General features: G+C 49.7%; 3 protein-coding genes across 3 annotated transcripts; 2 read left to right on the top strand and 1 right to left on the bottom strand.

The window, feature by feature from the left end:
• The first annotated feature begins 279 nt into the window (after positions 1 to 279).
• On the top strand, positions 280 to 4,837 carry LOC123167915 (signal recognition particle 9 kDa protein). The gene is made up of 4 exons (XM_044585776.1): positions 280 to 564; positions 675 to 743; positions 4,233 to 4,326; positions 4,419 to 4,837. The coding sequence occupies exons 1-4, from the start codon at positions 493 to 495 to the stop codon at positions 4,493 to 4,495; spliced, it is 312 nt and encodes a 103-aa protein (XP_044441711.1). The 5' UTR covers positions 280 to 492; the 3' UTR covers positions 4,496 to 4,837.
• Positions 4,838 to 10,304: 5,467 nt separating this feature from the next.
• LOC123165854 (endoglucanase 17) lies at positions 10,305 to 14,257 on the top strand. Its single transcript, XM_044583594.1, has 6 exons — positions 10,305 to 10,600; positions 10,692 to 11,099; positions 11,385 to 11,639; positions 13,175 to 13,289; positions 13,385 to 13,548; positions 13,657 to 14,257. Exons 1-6 carry the CDS (start codon positions 10,397 to 10,399, stop codon positions 14,008 to 14,010), a joined length of 1,500 nt encoding a protein of 499 aa, XP_044439529.1. The 5' UTR covers positions 10,305 to 10,396; the 3' UTR covers positions 14,011 to 14,257.
• A 1,129-nt stretch (positions 14,258 to 15,386) lies between these two features.
• LOC123166173 (uncharacterized protein At3g17950) lies at positions 15,387 to 16,494 on the bottom strand. The gene is made up of 2 exons (XM_044583943.1): positions 16,158 to 16,494; positions 15,387 to 16,062 (listed from the first exon to the last, which is right to left on the bottom strand). Exons 1-2 carry the CDS (start codon positions 16,233 to 16,235, stop codon positions 15,547 to 15,549), a joined length of 594 nt encoding a protein of 197 aa, XP_044439878.1. The 5' UTR covers positions 16,236 to 16,494; the 3' UTR covers positions 15,387 to 15,546.
• Positions 16,495 to 23,306: the final 6,812 nt, after the last annotated feature.

Here is a 23,306-nt window from a genome sequence, read left to right as displayed (position 1 = left end):
AAAACCAAATCGAAAATAAAGAAAAGAAAACAAATAGTAAAAATAGAGAAAGAAAAACGAAGAAAAGCCAGTGAATAAAAAAGAAAAAGAAAAAAGAGCCGAAAAACTTGTGAAAGTCCCGGCTCTTTTTCTTCAACTAGATCGCGACATACTAACTCGACGTGAACCGGACGATGACGCAGTGGCTAGCGGCATTGCGCTGCAACTGAACGATTGCGCTCGCTGTAAGCGAGATATAGCCTTTGCGAAAAAAGACTATTCTCTGGGTCGGCCGATTGAAGTTGCCCTGGACCCCGTGGCTCTTTCCAAACACAAGTTTCAGCCCTGAACCGGACCTCTTCTCAAAAAAAAAAAGAGAGCCCTGGACCGGACCCAAGGGAAGGGAGCAATCTAGCGAACCGTGGCAGACTCCTCCCCGCAAACCCACAGATCCCGACGAGACCACGCCACAGCGCGGCGAAGCCCTAGCCTCCGGCCAGCGCCGCCGCAGCGATGGTGTACTTCGACTCATGGGACGAGTTCGTCGACCGGTCCGTGCAGCTCTTCCGCGCCGATCCCATCACCGTACGCCGGGACCCCATCCCTCCTTCCCCGATTCCCCCCTCGTCCACCCATCCCCGGTTCCCCCTGCCCGCATCTCGATCTAACCCGTTATCCGTTGCCCATGTGTCCAGACTCGCTACTGTATGAAGTACCGCCACTGCGACGGGAAGCTCGTGCTCAAGGTCACCGACGACCGCGAGGTACGGCGCCCAGGCTTCTTGTTTTGCCCAGATTTGGGTCTTGCTTCCAAATTCATGACCAGGAAGTGTGTATTTTAGGTCCCGATCACGCGTATCACTGCGAGATGCGCGTTACAACTAGGAATTGAGCCGATCGAGCGTTCTTGTATTTCATGCGTCGCGTGGGATGGTTCACTGTTGCCTATTGATTTGTGTGACGTAGCATATCTTGGTATACTATCAGTGGCTCGATAAAATACTACGGTAGTTAGATATTTCAGCATTAACAGAAAGCAAAACTGATCTCTGTTTTGAGCAGTTCTGATTTTACATCAATCGTGTACATTTATATTTCATCTGAAGTTTACTTTCAAGTCAAGAAAGATAGTGAGATGCTAATTACAACTAAATGTCTGCTTGATATCATAAATGCAGGAGATTTTGCGATAAATGCCTAGCAGCGGTTAGCATTAGTTCACAGTAGTTAGTATAGTTACACTAGTGTGGATGGACATGTGTGCCCTAATTGAAGCAAATCGTTGCTGTGCATGAAGAAAGTACTCTTGTACCCACTAGTAAGTTTGTTTGTTCCTGGAAGAATGCGAGCAAAGCCAGGAAAATAGATAGTGCAGACTGCGGAGTACATGTTTAGTTATATGGATTTGAGCAAGTGGCCTTGTGTTGACTTCATCTGAAAACCACTTAATTTTGTACTCCCTCTGTAAACTAATACTACCTCCGTCCGTAAATGCTTGTCGCCCAAACGAATGTACCTAGCACTATTTCAATGCTAGATACATCCGTTTGAGCGACAAGTGTTTCCAGACGGAGGGAGTATAAGATCTTTTAGATCACTACTTTATAGAGGGAGTACTTAGTTTTGTATATATATCATCATATATGGATTTGGTATTTGATTAGCTCAACACTGAAGGACTATTTGTTAAGCTCAAACTTAAATGTTGTTTACACTGTTGGGGAACTCGTAGGGGGTGCAGCTCAAACATACACTGGTAAAATACTGCAGCTTCTGGACATGCATGTCCCAGAACTGAGTCATAAGTTATATCTTAGCATACTTAAGATATTCTGATATTTTTGTTAGTACTAGATTTTCACATTGGCTTGATAAAGCTTCTATATGCATTATGCAACTACACTGTCTGCACTAAATACTGCTAGTGTTATCTACTAGTTGCTTCAGTACTCTCCTAATCGACATATTTGCTTTGGAATATGATGTAATCATATAGTTGTGCATCTGATTGCACCCAATGGTTCTGAAAATCATAAACATTTGTGTAGTATTTTTTCATGGTTCGACATTGCGTTGCTGCAACTGATTGAATTGATGCATAATTTTCAGTGAAGAATCACTTCCAGATGACATATTTGAATTTCCATAATTGTGTAGGCACGTAAGTCAGCTTGCAGCTGTGCCTTTTAGTTGACAACGATAGCACATTCAGCATAGAGGGCCTATTGTGCTAGGAAATGCCGTAGATAATATTGGAAGTCACTTTCTGTGCAGAACTTCGAAAATGTGCCGTGAGGAAAGTTTTAGTTCAGTTTACTTCCTAAGCATCGATCAAACTATCTATTCATTCTTGTTTGAGGAACTGTAGCTGAATGTTTTTTCTTGTTGTCATGGATCGAATTAATTGACTTTTCTTGTAATCCTGTAAGCCATGTGGTGAATAATCATCATAATATTACATTATATTCAGAAAATCTAGATATATTTCTCCTTAAGTTCCATGATTTGCTCTGTTAAATGCAGTGCTTCTTTAACGGTCATCATGTCAATTCTATTATATGCACGCGTCTTCCTTGAAAAAACAAAATGTCAATTTTTTTCTTATCCCTTGTATGTGATTTTAATGACAGGTCGATGTGAAATATGACATCCAAAATCTGGTTTAAATATAAGCATATCCGTTTTCTAATCCAGATTCCTAATCATTTGCTGATTGTGGTGGATTAGTTGTTAACTTTGCACTTGCCTGTTACTTTTTCCTGATTTTAAAGCCATTGCTGTAAAAATGTGACAAAAAATTACTGTCAAAGTTATACTTGACTAGTGTTACACAGCAACATTATGTTGTTTGTGTCAAGACAATAGAGCCGTGCAGTTGAATGAATCGGCTAGGATTTTGCATGTCACCGTGATCAATCTTGTGCCCTCACCGTAATTCTGACTGTCAAATGAAATATGAAACAGTGGTTATACATTTAATAAATGAACGTAAAGTCTGAAATATAATGTTTGTAATATAGTGTTACTCTTGTTTATTTGTTCTTTTATTAAGATTAGCACATTATCACCTATATTTGACCCAACCTGTAATTAGATAGCCACTTAATAGAATTATGAACCAATTTAATTTTATGCTATACAAAGAAAATGTTAGAAAACTCAACTATTACCAATCTATTGGCTCGGTTGACATTGTGGTGTTATAAGCTTGGAGCCAAATATGAGTGGCACATGACCAGCCTATAACTAAAACCAGTATGGAAACTTTGTAATAAACTAGCAACAATAGCAATTGTCAAATGTATCGCCTCCATTGCCCTCTTGACGCCATGGATGATTTGGAAGCAGCGCAAAGAGTGCATCTTCAATGGCGTCCAGCCTCTGGTTCATGTCCTGGTCTCCAAGATCAAGGACGAAGCCGGGCAGTGGGCACGCGCTGGTGCTGGTGCCCCTGGCCTTCGCGTCATCCTGCCGCCCACCTGGGATGTACACTAGTTTTCCCGTTTTTCATTTGAACTTGGCCTCCTAGGAGGATCGTAACCAAACTATATCTTTTCAATGCAATGAAAAGCAAATTCTCGAAAAAAACGTGTACTTTTGGCCTATCTTAGACTTAACCTTATTCTTTTGAGAAAGTCAAACAATATGCTTCCGTTTGTCTGTTCTCTTGATGTGCACTTGTTAAAGTTCTAAAGCAAAAGCTCCCAGTTCTATCTTTAAATTTTATTGCTTGGCAAGTGTCGGCATGGGCGGCTTTGTTTCCACTGGTTTATTCTTTTCTGTTATTTGTGATGGGATCAGCAATGTTGTGCTATGGTGCTAAATCACAGCATCATAATTTCACGGGTCTCTTGGCTACATCATGGATGCCTGAATAGAGGTGTTGCTTCCTACTTGTTTATTATAGTTATAAGAGCGACTGTGTGTACTTTGTCTTGGTTAAACTGATAAAAATACGGAAAAAATCCAGTGCCTACTGCCTAGTATATTACAATATTACGTCTCCTGTCGATAAAAGTGGCGAATTGTATTGCGAGCTGTCTTTGATAAGCGTCTGACTGTTCTAATATTAATACAGGAACTGCGTATAGTTTTAGACTTTGATTGAAGTAAAGCAATCCTGCTCTGCTGTGTGCTGTCCTTGACCAACGTCTGACTGTTCTAATATTAATGCGGGAACCACGTATAGTTTAAACTTTGATTGAAGTAAGTAAAGCAATCCTGCTCTGCTGACTGTCATGTTTACTTTGCAGTGCTTGAAGTTTAAGACGGATCAAGCTCAGGACGCAAAGAAGATGGAGAAGCTCAACAACATCTTTTTCGCTCTCATGACTCGTGGGCCTGATGGTATCTTCCAACGTTTCTCCTTGGCTATGTCTGTTGCGTCAAGCCTCGAATGTTTTTCACTAATTTGGATCCCTGACCTTTCCATGGTGCAGCTGATATAAGCGAGGTTTCAGGGAAGGAACAGGCGGAGCAGCAGCAATCGAAGAAGGGACGGGGCAGGAGGCAGTAGTATCATGTTCTGGATTTCTTTCAGAAAGATCACAACTGGGAGTGGTGGGTGGATATTTTGATGGACTCCTGTTAGTCATGTTACAACTGTGAGTGGTGGGTGGTCTAAGAGTGGCAAATAGTTTTCAGACAATGTGCGCCATCTTCGGATCCTTTTCCTGGCACAGAACCGCGAAGTACAACTACCCACACAATCATGGTTGATGAGACAACTCAAATCTTTGACCGTCTGCGTGTTTTGTTGATGAATCATGGTTGGTTGATGAGACAATCAAATCATTGCCCGCCTGCGTGCTTTGGTGATGATTTTTCATTTAGGAATATGGCAAAATGTTTTCTTGAATCCATCCATACTTATGCGTTGCGCACTGGTGTGGGAGCACAAGGTACAATGCTGCGGATCTCGCAGCGACGGTGGGGTTGATGATGATGCAGTGATAGCAGGCCAGGCCGGTTGATGTTGCCGTCTCTGGCAGGTAAAACTGTTTGTTCGGCGCAGGGAGGGTCTGGACTCTGGACCATATTCATGTGCTTCACTAATGGCTGGCTGGTTGGTTTGTTCCTTGTTTCTTGGATTCATTCATCGCATCAGGGGCACGAGAACGTGCCCGTCGTGCGTTACGCGGATTCCGCCTTGAATCTTATCTTGTTATTTTGTTGCCATGTTCTGTCTGAGCCACCACCACGTTAAGCTGATTCCCATGGTCTGTTCGTGCCTATTTGGAGCAGGTAGTGCTCTAGAAGCCAGGTTTGGTAGATCCATGGATGCATAGGATTCTAGTGATAATAAACATTGAAATCGGCACAAATTTTACAGTGCTGAAAAGGCATTTGGCGCACAGGCTTTTCTTTTATGGCCTCCGTGTATGTTCTCGCCTGACACCGCCGGTCAAACTATTGTTGCTCTGAAGGCCCGAAGGCTTTTTCAGCAGATGGAAGCTTTCTAGGAGGAGCTCTGCATCGCTGCAGTGCTCTTCTTTTCTTCCCGCCCAGTAGAGCCCTTGACAACAAAGGTTAAAGAGAGTGTACTAACTAATTATGGGCATTCGATTGTCCGCTGGATCAACATTGGATAAAGAAAGTGGCTTTGTTACTTCGGTTAAATTTACACCAACACGTACAAAAAGGTTAGCCTCGGGGCTCAGTTTTTCCGTCTCCATGCTCAGTGAACGCCATGTTCCCCGGCAAACGAAAGATTCGAAAACGCAGCTGATAGAGCCAAAACGTTTACTCTCGTGTCAAAAAAGGGCACCGATTGATCGATTCTCCCGTAGCCTTTTTACCTCCCCGTGCCCCCTCCGTCCCGTGCGTCTCCGCCCCATGCAGTCACTTTTCCGAGCGAAATCATGGCCGGACGGAGAGGCTTTATCAGGCTTTTTCACCTCTGGTTTTTACCCCTTGCGGGCTTGCGGCCTGGGTGAAAAGGGCGGGAAGGGAAGGATACACGCCGATGCATGCCGCCTCGGTCGGCCGCGATGGCGCATGCTAGAATCCGCCGGACCAGAACGTGCCCGTCGCCATCATCATCAGCCGTCCCCGTCCGGCGGGTTCTACGGCCGGCCGTATGCGGCGTCTTCAATTACGATAGAAATGATCGTTCGTTTCTTAGGCCAACTCCACCGCGCGACCCCAAACGGACGTCCGTTTTGTCCGGATTCTATCCGTTTGGGTAGGGATTTGGGGCGTAAAAGCGATGCAAACCTGGGTCGGGATGGGTCGAAAGCGGACACAAAACGAAAAAAAATCCATTTACTCCCGCGCGCTGGGCCGCCCGGTTTGTCTTTTTTATCCCAAACGGACGGGACAGAACAGGATAGGGTCGCGCGAAGGTGATGGCCTTACCGCCCCGTACGCCCATCTCTCTCTCTACTAGGCCGGTGGTCTGCCGCTTCCCGCTGTCCTCGCCTCGCCTCCAGGCTTTAACGGCTCGCCTATCAATAACGGCCACAGTTACTGCCGCCTGCATCAAGTGGCTCCGGTGGCTCCATCCATACGTGACGAGCAATCGAGCATAGAGTATGTGGGTGGTATGGGCCGCCATCTCCTCTGCTCCGTTTCACAATGTTGGTCGTTGGAAACAGAGATTTTGCAGGACAAGTTTTTATTTCTCGTAAAAGTTCAGAAAACAACGCCGTAGTATAGTTGTTTGGATAACCCACCCATGTGTATCTACACTGCTGACAGAGTCCAAATCAAACAAGCAGTGGTACACGGTAGTAGCAGCCGCAGCCCATATTTAGAAACAAGTACTGCACGTCTCCCGCCATTTAACGCGGGGCATGGACGAACGCCGTCCCACTAACGCATCTGGTTTCATGGTTACGGCACGGCAAGCGTATCTCCCAGTACTGCACGCTACTGCTACAGCAGCAGCAGTTACCGACCTACCGGCGCACGAGTACATGGCAACCACCGCACCGCACGGGCAAGCAACCACGGTCCACGGGCCGGATGACGGACGAGCGATGCTGCTGATCAGCTCAGCGCCGCATGGTAGGCAGTGGTTAAGCATCGATCGGTCGACGCCGCCCACGACGGCGTCCGCTAATGTCGCTACGGCCATGCGCAGGTACGTGCTCCTGTATGGACCGATATCGTCCTCAAGTAACATGCCTACCCGCGCCGCCTATCACTTTCGATCACCTCCGCCGCTGGCACGTGAGCTCGCCGGCGCCGGGGGCCCTCCCCTCCCCTCCCCTCGTCCCGTCACATCCTGTTGATGCTGCCCCAGGCTCGGCTCCGGGCCAGTGCTGCTTTCGGCTCTGCCCCGTGCTACGCCCCGTCCATGCACCGGCCGGTGGAGTTTGGTTACTTGCTTCGCGGCACCGATGGCCTTCTATGATGAGTACGACTGCACCAAGAGAAACATTTTTTATTCATAAATATCGAAGACGAACACTCATTTTTTATCACAATTAAATGCCAGTCGACTGACATTCGCATTTTGGGTTAGTCGGTTTTGAGAAGGAATGAGAGAAGCGACGAAGATGAAGAAGGAGTCCGTCGGTGTTGGGGAAGAACACCCCCACCATCTATCTTAGGGTGGCAGGTGGGTGCACGTTCGCCGGAGAAGCACCTCACTATCTATTTTAGGGTGACGGGTGGGACGCTGTGGGTGGTCGTTGGATTTAGAGGGATGGCTCCGGACGGCGGCAAGACCGGTGGTGGGGGGGTTTAGGGGAGGGCGGTGCGGCAAGACGGTCGCGGGAGCACCGTCGGCCGCGGCAGCGGCAACGGATGGCCCGGCCGATGGTAGTAGACGGCGGGATCTGTTTTCAGGAGGAAGCCGATTGGAGGAAGAAGACGCGAGCATCAAAGTTCGTTTGTCATCCAACGGCTCAAATTGATTTCCCAAAATCGACTGACCCAATTCAAATTTCAGGCGACTTATCTGTAGCCACGCTCCATTTTTATTGGTGCCACAACTTTTTAAATATGTGTTTGATCCAATACCACAATTCTTGCTCAACCAGGATTTTTGACACGAAAATGGGGAAGTAGACAATAATCACAAAAAAAAAGTGCAACCAGCAAAACATATGTTATCTAAATATACATTGTTCCAAGAGCAGCGATTTTTCCTACAGTGTAATTAACCAACACCACCAACTAATGATGGACCAAATAAATGTTTTCTTCCTGGTCCTGTCCTTGCCTCGTTCCATTTATATGTTAGACAAAAAATATACTCCCTCCGTCCCATAATATAAGACAAAGGGAGTAGTTTATTGTTAGAACCCATCACTTTTGAGCTCGAAAACTTAACATCGGTAGGCTACAATGTATTTAATCAGATCACATGAGCATTCAAATCACCTCTGCAATAGAGATTACATTCACGATGACGACATTGGTGGGGCGACGACGTGGTAGGGTTCGAGCTTGACATAGTGATGGAGGGACAACTTCTTTTGAATGACTCGAAGTCGGGTTCAGATCGCAGAACTTAAATTGGTAAGTGGGATTCACTAGTATGCTAAATTAAAAAAAAATGGAATTGGAAATCAATTCCAATTCAGTGTGTGGCTTGCAATAGAATTTCACAAGAACGATAGTTGTAACGTGAATTCTGAAATCTGTTTGGTTCATCATTTCAGAGCATTCGAGTTAGCACTTGTGTATTTGTGTATGTATTGTTACATATGTACAAGAAAAGTAGGTAAAGTATTACAAACATGTGCAAAATAGTATGTCATAAGAATATTGTTATATGTAATGCGTGGTTTATATTAAAGTAATTGACCATATATGTTATAACACTATATAATTTCTACTATGTAATTTATAATTATGGATTGTATTATTATTTACTACATTATCTTACATATTTACATGTATGTACTTTTGTATATACAAATAATAATTTACTGGATATATGTAAATTTATTTGTGTATGTAATATTATCCACATGATCTTGTAATTATACTAGTTATATTATTTTATCATTATAACAAAAAAAATATTCATGTATGCATAATAATCATGTTTAGTATTCTTTCTGCGCATGTTTTAAAGATAATGATATTTCTTAATATTGACTATATATTAGTAATTATATTACCAATAATGTAAAAATGTTTATTTATTACAATATAAATTTAAAATATAATGTAACACAATATTTTTTTTATGCGTATACATACATGTGTATGAGGTGGCATGGTCATTTCCACATAATTCAGACCTCTAATCATTTTATTGAGGTGGACATATTCTAGTTGCCCACTAATCCATTTGGAACTGGGGTAAAATTCCAATTCCGATTTATTTGTCCAACCTAACAGGCACAACCAATGCTTACCGTGTTTATATCCAATTCATAAAATTATCTGATCAGATTTGTGGTCAAACGACAACGATCGCTAATTGAAAGTTGAAGCTTAGAAGGAAAAGGAACATGTCGACCTAACCCATTTAGTGATCATAGGCTTATAGCTTTATGTATACGTAAATAAGATTTTTCTTTCCCCGTAGGCACTTAGGGCTATAGTAAGTGCATGACCCCCTAGTGGCCCAACATCTAATTACTTAACTAATACTAATACATACATAGCAAACTTGTACTAGCCAGTCTAACCTCATGAAATTTACCTGGGCGATCAAGAGGATCTCACCCCACTGTCTTCCCCGAGCACGCGCATTATTGTATAACGACATTTCATTGGAAATTCTGTAACACTCGCAATGACTATGGATCCTCTATTTTTTGTTCCGACTAATATGTCTTGCAAATATCGGTTATGACAATGTTGGCCATGAAATTATTTTTGTCTACTTGCGTTGCTAAGTCTAATGATGATTTATTGTGCATCTTTGTGTTTTTTGAAATGTGGAATTAGGCAGTTGCGTAAGTAAAAATTGCACCGGCACTTCATCTTTGATAGGTTTAGAATTTGCTTTATTGTTTCTTTGCGTCCAAAATGTTGCAAGGTTGTGAACCAATGATTGCACGTGAATACAGGTATTATTAGGGACAGCCGTCGAGATTCCAAGAAAAGTTATATCGATCGGTCCCAAGACAGCCATTTCCGAGGGTTTGGTACACCACTTTTGTGCTCCCAAATTGCAATAGCCCTTCGTTGGCACCGGAAGCAGCTACAGCAACCTTCGCGAGGACGGACCGCTGGACCAGTTCCACGCAAGCGGCCCTCGTCCTCGCCCCCGGGCGCCGCAGCGCTGCCACGCGCACGTGTCGCGCGGCGACTGGCTCCGCCCCCAGCATCCCATTCCCTCTCTGGCTCAGCCTCACATGCCATTTACTTGGCCACCCCGGCCGGTGCCCTCCCCTATTAAATCCTCGGCCTCGCCACTCCACTGCAGCAGCAGCAGCCCAGCGCCCGAACCGCCGCACACACGCAGCGCCAACCAACTAAACCGCCACCCATCAACACCGGGGAAGCAATGACGTCGCCGGCGAAGGCAATGGTGGCGGCCGCGGCAATGCTGCTGCTCCTGTCGACGGCGGCCGTGGCCCAGCACAACTACGGCGACGCGCTCCACAAGAGCATCCTCTTCTTCGAGGGCCAGCGGTCCGGCCGCCTCCCGCCCGACCAGCGCGTCCGCTGGCGCCGCGACTCCGCGCTCAACGACGGCGCCACCGCTGGGGTGAGACCAATGACCTCGCCATTTCCTCCTCCTTTGCCCTGCTATGCATTGGTCGTTTGTTGAGCAGGAACGTGGTGTTGTGCATGCGCAGGTGGACCTGACGGGCGGGTACTACGACGCGGGCGACAACGTCAAGTTCGGGTTCCCGATGGCGTTTACGACGACGCTCATGTCGTGGGGGCTCATCGACTTCGGCAAGAACTTCGGGTCGCACGGCGGGGAGGCCCGGGCGGCGGTGCGGTGGGCGACGGACTACCTGATGAAGGCGACGGCGACGCCCAACACGGTGTACGTGCAGGTGGGGGACGCCTTCCACGACCACTCGTGCTGGGAGCGGCCCGAGGACATGGACACCCCGCGCACCGTCTACAAGGTGGACCCCCAGCACCCGGGCTCCGACGTCGCCGCCGAGACCGCCGCCGCCCTCGCCGCCGGCTCCATCGTCTTCCGCGAGGCCGACCCGGCCTACTCCAAGCGCCTGCTCGACCGCGCCATCTCCGTAAGATAGCCACTCCACCCCCACTTTCCGTTCGCTCGTAAAATAAAGTGCATTAAAGCCGGTGGTCCATTATGACCCTGCCACGTCGCTGCAGCCGTAATATCTACCGTCACCCACCTTCACAGAAATAGTGAACCTCTTTTGCTAAGTGGATGTTTCTCTTGAGCTCTTTTGCTAAGTTTTTAAAAGTTGGCCACAGTAGATGTAGCACGCGTTTTTTCCATTAGTAGTAGCAGCAGCAGCAGCCCAAGAAGCAGATGGATTGAGTTGCTTTGGTTCGTGAAGGTGTTTGAGTTCGCGGACAAGTACCGTGGGGCGTACAGCAGCAGCCTGTACTCGGCGGTGTGCCCCTGCTACTGCGACTACGACGGGTACCAGGACGAGCTGCTGTGGGGGGCGGCGTGGCTGCACAAGGCGTCGCGCCAGCGCGTGTACCGCGACTACATCAAGAAGAACGAGGTGGCGCTCGGCGCCAGCGACTCCATCAACGAGTTCGGCTGGGACAACAAGCACGCCGGCATCAACATCCTCATCTCCAAGGTATCCTCATTTCTTCCACTCTACTGCTACCACTGTAGTACTTGGAGATTACATGCATGCTCCTGTTGACTAGAGTAAGGTAGCACTCCACTACCACCACCACTGTACTTGGTGTAACACAGACTACACAGTAGGAGTACTTGACTGCATTGCTATACTGGCCTATGGTATAGAGTGTGAAGTAGACATGTACTCTAGGGCAGTGCGTCCACGCAGGGATGCCTGACCCTGTTTTGGCCGCTTCTCGTGTGTCATTGCGTGATTCTTCTGTGCCCTGCTCGGTTTGCGTACACACCAGAGCGAGCAGCAACGACGACGCTAGTCTCTACTGTAGTTGCCCAGCGGCGCGCACATGCGCCCGGCTTCCCGCCCTTTTTAGTTTTTTTTAGTGAGTACGTACTTTAAACCAGAGGAGCTCTCTGTGCTAGGAGAGCAGGGCACTCTGCTCCGCAGTAAAGCAAAGCAAGGTCATGCATGGGCTGGAAGGCCGGCCATGAGCGGAACCTTTGCACGCGGGCTCTGCTCTTTTGCTCGGTCAGACAGACATGTGGGGCTGGGCCTACCAGGCTGGGCCCAAAAGCAAAATTTTAAAGCTAAAGAAAAGGTCGGCTCGATATCATGTTAGTACTAGTGTAGTAGAGGCAGCAAGCGTCGCGTTTCACGTCTCCATCATCTTCACCAGGATATTCCTTTGAACGTGCACACCATGTTGGGTGCATTCTCCTGTCTGGATTAACTGTCGGAGGAACAGTCGTCCCAAGGCCAGGATAACAAAACCCAGCAAATCATGTGATGTGCATTACTCTGGGTGATTAGGCAATGAATGAGATCGGACATATGTTACGATTGAGCATATGCCTTTGTTCTCTCCGTTGGAGTTTATGATGCATCTATGCTTGTTTGTTGGGCGGATCAGCATGTGAGCTGACACGATTCTGGCCCGACTAATCAGGCATTCTGCACTTTCTCGCTGCCTTGTCTGTCATGTCATGTGGCACTCCACATGGCCGTGTGATAGGGGATGGCTACTCATACCGTGGCAGAGTGTGCTCATCACATATTCACATGCCTGGCTGTATAGATTGGCGCAGCATGTGTGCATTATTGGGCCCGTGCCTCATTGGAACGTATCCTAGATTCGCACCGCACGGTTCCGGACCTTGGTTGGGGCCAGATTCTATCTGGATAGGTTAATCAAAGCCTATACTATTTTTTTATCTGCACTGCCAGTGATGATAAGCTGGTTAGTGGATGAAAGCAGGCAGGCGAGCATGTTTGTCTCAGTCGTCAGTACTAACACTGGCCCGGTCCGGGCTGGTCTACCCATGGGGTCATGTGCCCTGCTGTAAAACAGGCGAACAGCGGGGGTCGGGCAGTGCGCTGTGGGCGACTTTTCAGTGGTGTGCTCACGGGTCTCGATCGTAGCGGGATATGCCAAAACCACTGTCATTTCTCACTTATCTGTACTGATGAAGTGTTAGGTTAATTAGGTTGGTCACTGATAGTGGGATATGCTGTGCTGTTTCCGTGTGCAGGAGGTGCTGATGGGCAAGGACTCCTTCTTCAAGTCGTTCCAGGTGAACGCCGACAACTTCATCTGTACCCTCCTCCCCGGCATCTCCAATCACCCCCAGATCGAGTACTCCCCAGGTCAGCCACCCATCGCCAAGCCATACTCGTAATTTCCACAAAATTTAGCTTGATGAAATCTTTTCTGAACTCGTTCTTGTGAAATATGGACGCAGGTGGCCTTCTGTTCAAGGTGGGCAACAGCAACATGCAGCACGTGACGTCGCTGTCGTTCCTGCTGCTCGCCTACGCCAACTACGCCAGCCACGCCAACGTGCGGGTGCCGTGCGGCGGCTCCTCCGCCTCGCCGGTCGTGCTCCGCCGCGTCGCCAAGCGCCAGGTCCGTCGCCGCGGAACCCGCCGCCGTGTTTCCATCCCCGAAACGCGCCGCCTCCGCCCCGCCGCGAGAGCAAACTGACGCGCGCTTCCGGTTTGTTTCCTGTGCCAGGTGGACTACATCCTTGGCGACAACCCGCTGCGCATGTCGTACATGGTGGGGTACGGGGAGCGGTTCCCGCGGCGGATCCACCACCGCGGCAGCTCGCTGCCGTCGGTGTCGGCGCACCCGGCCCGGATCGGATGCAAGGCCGGCGCGGCCTACTACGGCAGCAGCGCGCCCAACCCGAACCTGCTCGTGGGCGCCGTGGTGGGCGGGCCCAGCAACACCAGCGACAACTTCCCAGACGCGCGGGCCGTCTTCCAGCAGTCCGAGCCCACCACCTACATCAACGCCCCGCTGCTGGGCCTCCTCGCCTACTTCTCCGCCCACCCCAACCTGCCCCAGTCCGATGGCACCGACTGAAGAAATGTGGTTGAAGTGGCCTCTTTAGCTGTGGTGGGCCGAGGAAGGAAGGAAGCCTGGTTGGTGGTCCTTGTTTTGTATGGGCTGCAGTGGGCTGATTCGTCCTGTTGCTTTGCTGCCCCTGCATTATTATTTCTACTACTACGTGTAACGGATGCCGCTCCTTTCCTGTAAAAAATGGCAGGAAAAGGATCGGTCGTGCCAAGACAAGCAATATATCTCCATCTACTACTACTATATATCATCATCGTCCTATTGTCACTCAGAAAAATATATCATCATCGACCTAGGTTTAGCATCGCATCAACTCCTTCGCTATCTAAATGGCCGCCTTCTTCCAGTTGAGAAGTCAATGTCATAGCTTCATAGTAAAACAACCAATCCCAAGAAAGTTGTGGACACCGCACGGCCGCACCGCGCACAACGGTGGAAACTCCAAGGTCAACCCCGTTAATGAAATATTCGGTGCAACATTGCTTATAGAACACAACTCCTTTTTAGGTAGTATGATGAAGCCAAAGAAGAATCGGCGGGAACTCTACTTGAACATTCCAAGCTTTGAACTGCCAGAGCGGCCATCCAATTCAAGCTTCAGGTTAAACATGTGTGACCTGGTCCGTTGGTAGACATGTCATGTGCCGCAGTGCAGGTGCCGCGTCTTTTTCTGGCCTTTGGGCCCTTGCTGGAATCTGAAGCTTTGCTTGAAACCGGAAGCAACTCCCGGTACATCTCCTCCTCCTCCTCATCATTCTGCTGCTGCGTGGGGGCAGCAGGGCAGGCATGGCGCGCGCATGCCCGACGCGGCGGCACAGATCGCCGCAAACTTGACTCCGAGAGCGACCGATGGAGATGAACCCATGCGGCGGATCGCGTCGATCGCCGTGCAAAGGTTCGTTCGATGGCGTCGGGGTTTCGTGTCCGCTCTCGTCGGTCAGCTGGCACTCGAATCGCCGGGCGACGTGGCGTATCTTCCGTCCGTGCGATGGGATCGGTCCGCATGCGCTGCACGGACAGGAGAGAAAATGCCACGGTGCCGCGCATGTACTGTACTGGTGATACACTTACTGCTGCGAATCCGCGGTGCATGCATGCACGGCAGCACGAAATAGTACAGACAAATACGTAGTACAAGCGTCTTTACGTTGCCCACTGCAGCTTTGCGTAAAATTCTCTTATTACTTTTGGTATTTACAGGAGTACATGAGATAAAAATGACGGGTGTAACAACAAGTCAACAAGAGCAGAAGAGAACATAGTTTTGTCACTTTTGTTGCACTGCCTCCGATTCTTTTCGATAGTAAAGTAGAGCAAAAGGAGAAAGAAAAGAGAAGAGGCGAAGCATCGGACGAAGAATTTTGTACTGGGCCAGAGGGACCGAGCAACAACAATTATTATTTATAACGAAGAAAGGAGAAATGGAGCGGCAGAGAGAATCCGTTCCGTGGGATGAAGAAAAGAATCATGCTGCATTCAGTCCGCTTTCACGTACACCACGTAAGCGCCCCTCGGGAATGAGTTAATTGCGGGGTGCTGCCACTACCCAGCGCCGCCGCTGCAGATGCCGGTGAGCAGCACCGGGAGCCTGGCCAGCGACGAGGACGTGGACGACCCTTCCGCGGCCCGCTGCAGCCGCCACCTCCCGCGCTCCTCCGGCGGGGCGGCGCGCTGCTGCGGCGGGCGCACCCTCCCGTCCTCGAACAGCGGCGTCGCGGCCACCGAAGGCGGGTCCGGCTCCTGCGGGCCGGCGCACAGGAAGTCGGCGCCGGCGTGCTGCCGCTCCATGTCCAGGAACTCGCCCAGCCTCGTCGGCGGCCCGCTGGCGTCGTCGCGGCACAGCCGCCACCAGCTCCCGCCCCGCCGCCGCCTCCTCCGTCGCCACCCGCCCGCGCGCCGCCCGTCTCGCTCCTCCGTTGCCGCCCGCGTCGGCCTCTCGCTCTCCTGCCCCGGCGCCGCCCGAGTCAGCCGCCGCTGCACACCGGCGCCGCCGAACGTCGACACGCCCATCAGCGTCCCCAGCGTCGTGCTCCGGTCCGGGAAGAAGGACCCCGTCGACTGCCAAGAGACCAAAACCAACAACTCCGTCAGCGCACGCAAGAAAACGGAGCAAATGCAACTAACCGCACCCAGCCAGGAAATTCGATAACTACCTCGGTGTCGAGGTCGGAGGAGGACGGCGAGGAGTCGCCGGAGGCGTAGTAGGGTATCATGTCGTCGTCGAGGTCCATTGCTCGCTTCGGCGGAAAGGGGGAGAGGCGAGGGGCGGTGGTGAATGGTGAAGGTGGGAGGAGGAAGACGAAGGGTTTATAAGCAGTTGTGGCTCGGCCGGGGGCAGTTGATCGGGGTTGGGGGTGTGTGGGCGTGCCGTGACGGCGACGTGGTTACGGAGTAAGGACCCAGTGCCGGTGCGGTGGTGGCTCCCTGCACTTGTCGGCGTTTGGTAACTTCTATGACTCCACAGCGCAAGTGCACGACTCCACTGTGCGCGCATATGCTCCATCGAGCGTACGAGCATGTACATTATGCAGCCCGTGACCATGCTCCGTTGCAACATTTGGATATCTTCTTCTGTATAGGAAGGGGTCTTGTGTCACTAAACCAGTAGCTACTATAAAGTGTAAATTTTGCATAAATTTCATGTAAATTTTGCAGCAAGTTACCAGGATTTCAAATGGGTCTAGGACTTGATCTGAACAAGCCTGTGATTGACTGATGAGTGACATCAGAATGTTCCGTTTGACTAGTCGCCCTAGTACAATTACGCCACTATTGGGACAACAACTAGGTTTTCAATAGGTGAACAATGGATTGAACTGAATGCACTGTTTGCTCACTGTGAGATACTAAGATGCTCCATTTCCAACTTTGCCGTAGGCTGAAAAAGTAGAAGATAGCCCTGATGATTTGAGTTTAGTCCTGCTTTTTGTGATCAGTCATTGTCTAGTTGTCTCTTCTTTGCTGAAGATTAGCAATGTCGAGGCTTTTAGATCCAATCAGCCGATTGATTGACTTGGAATGAATTCCGGGGTTGGATTTTTCAGCTCCAATCGGATTGTCCCCATGCCCCACAAAAATGCGCCGTTCTGCCCATATCCCTGTCCCTATCCTATTGTTCACCGGCTGCGTGGCGAATCTAGCTTTGTTTCCTCATGAACTACATATTTTTACTCCCCCCTCCCCATCCCACCAACTGCATACTGTCTCGATTTTATAGATGCAAATTACCGTTTTCTTTAAATATTGTCAAACTTGAATGACTTGATATTTTTAAAGTTGTGGAAAACAAGATTACATGCCCCTGACCAGAGTTCATGTTAGCAATTTTCGTTAACGGGTTTTCTACGTGGCTCGAAGTTGGAGGAAGAGATGAAGTGACAACTAGCCAGCAGAGAAGCAGTGGAGGGGGACAAAATTTGTTTAACGTGGGGCGAAGTCTTAAGCAAAGATTTTTTATTTATCCGAAACCAAAAGAGTCAATACACACTATTTTTATGTGATTCTCAAACCGAATAACCAAATACAATGAACATGTTAACATATTGATATTTCAACAGAAAAACAACCTAGAGCATAACGATAATGAAGCTCTCGCTGGCGTCTAAAAGACCCAGGCGATGACAATGCCCTACACTCCTTCTGAAAATTTCCTTAATTTTACCAAGATCAAGACTTTCAAAGATCCCTCGCTCAATGTTACACACCATCAAGTCATTAAGCTAGCCATCGAACCTCTTGCTGCAACTCAGCCTTGATAATTTTCATTGCTGAGAAGATCGTTTCAGCTGGTTTCGTCGCTACGATAGTAGCAAAAATATGCATTGGTATAAAAACGGTTACACCCAACTAAGGTATGGCGGCCGCCAAACCTTGCACACTCGAGTCCTCCGTCAGTGCAGAGAAGTAAGTGGCGGGGAACGTTGCAACATGGTGGTACACCGGCGACATGACGGAACATAGTATGGGGTTCATATTCTAAAAAAAGCATGGGGTTTACGGCTGGGCAACGAGGTCAGGGCATCACTGTTTGTAAGGGTTACAATGTGGCGGGTTGTGTTTTACTTCCTCAGTTTCGAAATAATTGAAGTCCTAGAATCATAACAAAGCAAGTTTGGTGTTGTAAATGTTGATTCATATAAACTTGGTGAAATTTGACTTAAGAAAAATCTAGAACTTTAATTATTTTTTATTTCTATGAAATAGAGAGTTGTAGTAATTTAAGACAACCAAATTGTTCTTACAATCACACAGGGCCATGCTCAACACGCAGGTTGGCACTCTGCCTTGCAAAACTCCACCATGCAACTCTCTACGCCAAAACCAGGCAAGACTATGAGCTAAACTATTTTCCTTTCTGTCTACTTTACAAACTTTAATTTCCCCGTTTCCTTGCCTGATAGTGTGAAACTCCTTCGCAATTGTTCCAATTTCCGACTTGTCAATACAGGAGGGGTCGAGCGCCTTTGCCACCGAGCTCCAATTTGTTTCAATAATTATTGGTAGATTTGTGCCTCACATCGCTATTAGCAGTCGTTCTAGACAAGCAATGGCTTTTGCGATGTCCGCTCCTTTGCACCGCGGTACATAGTCCCAAGAAGGTAGAATAATTTCCCCGTCGTGATCTCGGACCACAATGTCCCATGCTCCACTACTGCTTTCCTCCAGGGAACTCCCATCACATTGACCTTGGCCCAACTGAGATCTAGCTTTTGCCAGACTTTTTCCTTATTACTATCGTACTCGGGCTGCCTTGGTAATTTAACCATGGGGCTTTTCCCTTTACCGAAAAAGGCTTTCACCCTGCTTTATATATAAAGCACCGAACCACAAGTACCACGATACAAACTCACGCCACCACCGCACACGACACACCCACCCAAGGCAAGATACAAAGGTGTCGGGCACCGTCACACCACCCCAACTACTACCAAGCCATTGCGCGAGGACGCACTGCTTGGAACCACCGGAGACCTCCAATCCTCCGAGGGGAGGTGAGACGGAAACGACGGAACCAGGACTCCAAGATGGTGCCTCCAAGAAGGGAACGACCACAGGTAGCCGCCACCATCAGATCCTAAAGATCGGGTTCACCCGGAGCAACTCGAAGGAGAAAGGCCACCGCGACGGAGCCTACAAGAAGGAAACAGTGTCCACGGCCGCCGCCGCCATCGGCCAATACAAGATTGGGCAGGTGATGTACCCCAGCACGCCCACCCCTCCGATGCAACCTAGCTCCGCCAACCACCAGCGACCATCCACCCGCGCGGCCATGGCCGCTCGCCCGCACCCGAGGTGCAAGTCCCGCCACGAACGCCATGCCTCCCGCCGCCAGGGCCACCGCCCTGCATCCAGACACCCCCAAGACCGACCAAAGTGACCGACTTTGGGCCAAAGGACGTACCCGACCGAAGAAACCGCGGCATACGTCCCGCCTCGAACAACGCCGGAGATGCGTCAGCCCAGACACGACCGGGGAACGGGGGAGGAGGGGGAGCAGACGCATCCGGGCCGGCACACCCATGTGCCAGTGACGGGTGGCCAGAGCTCGTCGGCGCCTCCCATCCCTCCAGCCCGCCTCCCCACCGGACACCTCCTGTGTCGCCCCACCTTGGCAGCGACCGCGGCTCCACGCGAGGCCACCAACATACACCCGTCCGCCGGCAGGGAGAGAACCTAAGGGCCACCGCCAATCGCGAAGGAAGCTCACTGAGGAGCCCATCTGTGCGGCCTGCTGTCATCCAGCCGCCGAAGCTTCGGATCCCGCCCGGCCCGCCCACCGGCCAACCGCTGTCGCGTCGCACCACCACCTGCCTTGGCCATGGCAGGGGTAGAGATCAGCAGCTCGCGCCGCCCTCGGCCCGCGCCGCCAGGCGCCAGATCCGGCCTCGACCCGTCGGCCCTGGCGACCAAGGTGCCCCGCCACCAAGGCGCGACCAGGGCTTTTCCCTTTACGATCCACCTCTGAATGTCCCTCAACGATCATGCAAAGGTTAGCAAGATAGTTTTGTAAGAACCTAAATCAGAGATCCTTGCTTCACCTTTCATGAAGATCACACCATTTCTTTGATGCCACACACGACACCAAAATAGCATCATTTTTTTCCTTAGGTATTCACTCATTTTATCTAGCAGGACAAGGACCCGGTCTCTTCCTGTGTACCTTATTTCATGCGCTGGAGGGAGGTTCCACATGTCCTTCAGCTCATGCCAAAGAGCCCTCGCAAACGTACATCGGTTTGCGACATGGAATCTCGTTCCTTCATCAACACCATAGACATTGCATATCCGGGTGAGTCCTGAGATGCGTATATCTACCAGTTTGAACCGCAAGGGATTCAATTGCTGGTCTCCAAATGAAAATACACACTTTTGGGGGACATTAGTTTTTCAAATAGTATTCCAAATACTACGGTCCCTGATATATTATGGCTGGACACAATCATTTCAGGTTTCTTCTCATCCATGGCCAACTTGTACGCGCTGCGAACTGTGAATAATCCATTCTTCTCTGGCTGCCAAGGAATGTAATCATCTTCATAATAATTTGGCAATCGAATACTCAAACTAAGATTCGCATCTTGAGGTGTAAAAAAACCGCCTGATATTATCTTCCTTCCAGGAATGAGTATCTTGATCGATGAGATCCGCACCCAATGGATTCGGGAGTTTGTCGGGTTTGTATTAATTTTCATATCCCTCCAAATCCGAACATTCTTTCCATTACAAATGCGTCAAATACATCCTTTCTTTAGGAGCTTCAAACCATGCATGATACGCTGCCGACCAGACGAGGCATTGTGAATAAACGTCGTGTCAAGCAGATCATCCCCATGGTACTATTTTGCCTTTAGAGCATCTCCAGCCGCGCCTGAGGGAGTCCTGGACTAAGGGGTCCTCGGGCGTCCGGCCTGTTATCCATGGGCCGGACTGGTGGGCTGTGAAGACATGAAGGCCGAAGACTGTACCCATGTTCGGATAGGACTCTCCTTGGCGTGGAAGGAAATCTTGGCGACCAACTATGAAGATTCCTTCTTATGTAACCGACTCTATGTAACCCTAGATCCCCCCGGTGTCTATATAAACCGGAGGGTGCAGTCCGGAAAGGATGTATGTACTCATTACCTTAGTCATACAGGCTAGGCTTCTAGGGTTTAGCCATTACGATCTCTTGGTAGATCAACTCTTGTAATACTCATATCCATCAAGATCAATCAAGCAGGAAGTAGGGTATTACCTCCATAGAGAGGGCCCGAACTTGGGTAAACATTGTGTCCCCCGTCTCCTGTAACCATCGACCTTAGACGCACAGTTCGGGACCCCCTACCCGAGATCCGCCGGTTTTGACACCGACATTGGTGATTTTATTGAGAGTTCCACTGTGCCGTCAACGAAAGGTTCGATGGCCCCTTCAATCGTCGATAGTGACGCTGTCCAAGGAGAAACCTTCCTTCCCGGACAGATTTTCGTATTGGGCGGCTTCGTACTACGGGCCAACTCGCTTGGCCATCTGGAGCAGATCGATAGCTACGCCCCTGGCCACCAAGTCAGATTTGGAAGCTTGAACTACGTCGCGGATATCCGTGCAGACTTGATCTTCAACGGATTTGAGACCACGGTGATCGCTCCCCCTCGCTCCGATGAACATGACTTAAATCTGTCATCGGACCATATTCAGGAGATGGTTCCTGTAACTGCTACGGCCTTAGATCCGGAGCAGATTGCGCCATCCGAAACCGCAGAATCCGCGGCGTTGGAGCCACACATGGACTCAACACCTTGCAATGTCTGCGTCAACGGAATTCCGGACTCGTTTCTGGCTATAAGTTCCGAACAACGCACGCCTGCGGGCGCAGAGCTGGATCGGTTATCGATCTTCGAGTTCAGCGCCGCAGATATCTTCCAACACTCGCCCTTGGGCGACGTTCTAAATTCATTAAAAAGCCTGTCCTTGGCGGGGGAATCACAGCCGAACTATGTCCGGTTCGAGCTAGAGGCTGATAATGGAGAATTTCGCTTCCCACCCGCCACCCACTTCATAGCCACTGTCGAGGACTTAACCGACATGCTTGATTATGGCTCCGAAGACATCGACGGTATAGACGACGATGCCGACAAGGAGCAAGGCCAAGACCCGCCATTCACGGGACGTGGGACGGCCACCTCTTCATACGACGTGTACATGGTTGATACACCTAAAAAAGCTAGCGATGATGACAAAGAAGATCCAGTTGAGAATAAATCTCCCGAGACACAATCTAAGTACTGGCGCCCTAAACGCCGCTCTAAGTCACATCGCAGCAACGCTGGCACCGGAGAAAATAGTACTCCGGACGACGCCGAAAACAATGAAGACCCTGTTGGAGCAAGATCCGAACAGGAGGAACAAGAAAACGGGCAAGCCAGCCCCGATGAACAGGCCCTGCCCAGCGACAATTCGGAGGACGACAACTACCTTCCGCTCTCCGAAGATGAGGTAAGCCTCGGCGACGAAGACTTCATCGTACCCAAAGAACCCCTCGAGCAGGAGCGCTTCAAGCGCAGGCTAATAGCTACTGTAAGGAGCCTGAAAAAGAAGCAGCGGCAGCTTCAAGCTGACCAAGACCTACTCAACGATAGATGGGCCGAAGTCCTGGCCGCCGAAGAATACGGCCTTAGTGGCCCAGCCAAAAGCTACCTGAAGCATAGATTGCTACCTCAGTTCGATGACGAGGCGTTGGAGCCCGTACCATAATCACACAATGCAGCAGGTCGTCGACAACTCTGTCCGGATAAAGTGGCAACTCAAGCCGAACACCAGACCGCCCCACCTCGCCGTAAAGGCAAGAATAACACAGCTCATGGTTGTACAGACGACCTTCGACGGGACTTGGACAGTAGAGCAGGACACGCAAGATCCATCTACGGATCGCGAGGGCATGCCTCGACACGCGACGATGGCTACCTATTCGGACGTGACAAACCTAGCCATGCTCGAGCCGAAAACCGCAAATGGGCTCCTTCGGAGTTACGTCGCAGTGTGGCCCTACATAGAGGCGCCGCATACCCTCTTTGCTTCACTGATGAAGTAATGGATCATGAATTCCCCGAAGGATTCAAACCCGTCAATATTGAATCATACGACGGAACAACCGATCCCGCGGTATGGATAGAAGATTTTATCCTCCACATCCATATGGCCCGTGGAGACGACCTCCACGCCATTAAATACCTCCCACTAAAGCTAAAAGGGCCAGCTCGACACTGGTTAAATAGCCTACCTGAAAATTCCATAGGCAGCTGGGAAGACTTGGAAGAAGCCTTCC

This window comes from Triticum aestivum, chromosome 7D (genome assembly GCF_018294505.1).
Source record: "Triticum aestivum cultivar Chinese Spring chromosome 7D, IWGSC CS RefSeq v2.1, whole genome shotgun sequence".
NCBI classification, from domain to species: Eukaryota; Viridiplantae; Streptophyta; class Magnoliopsida; order Poales; family Poaceae; genus Triticum; species Triticum aestivum.
Note: the sequence above shows the minus strand (reverse complement) of the source record. Positions and strands in the feature narration are given on the sequence as shown.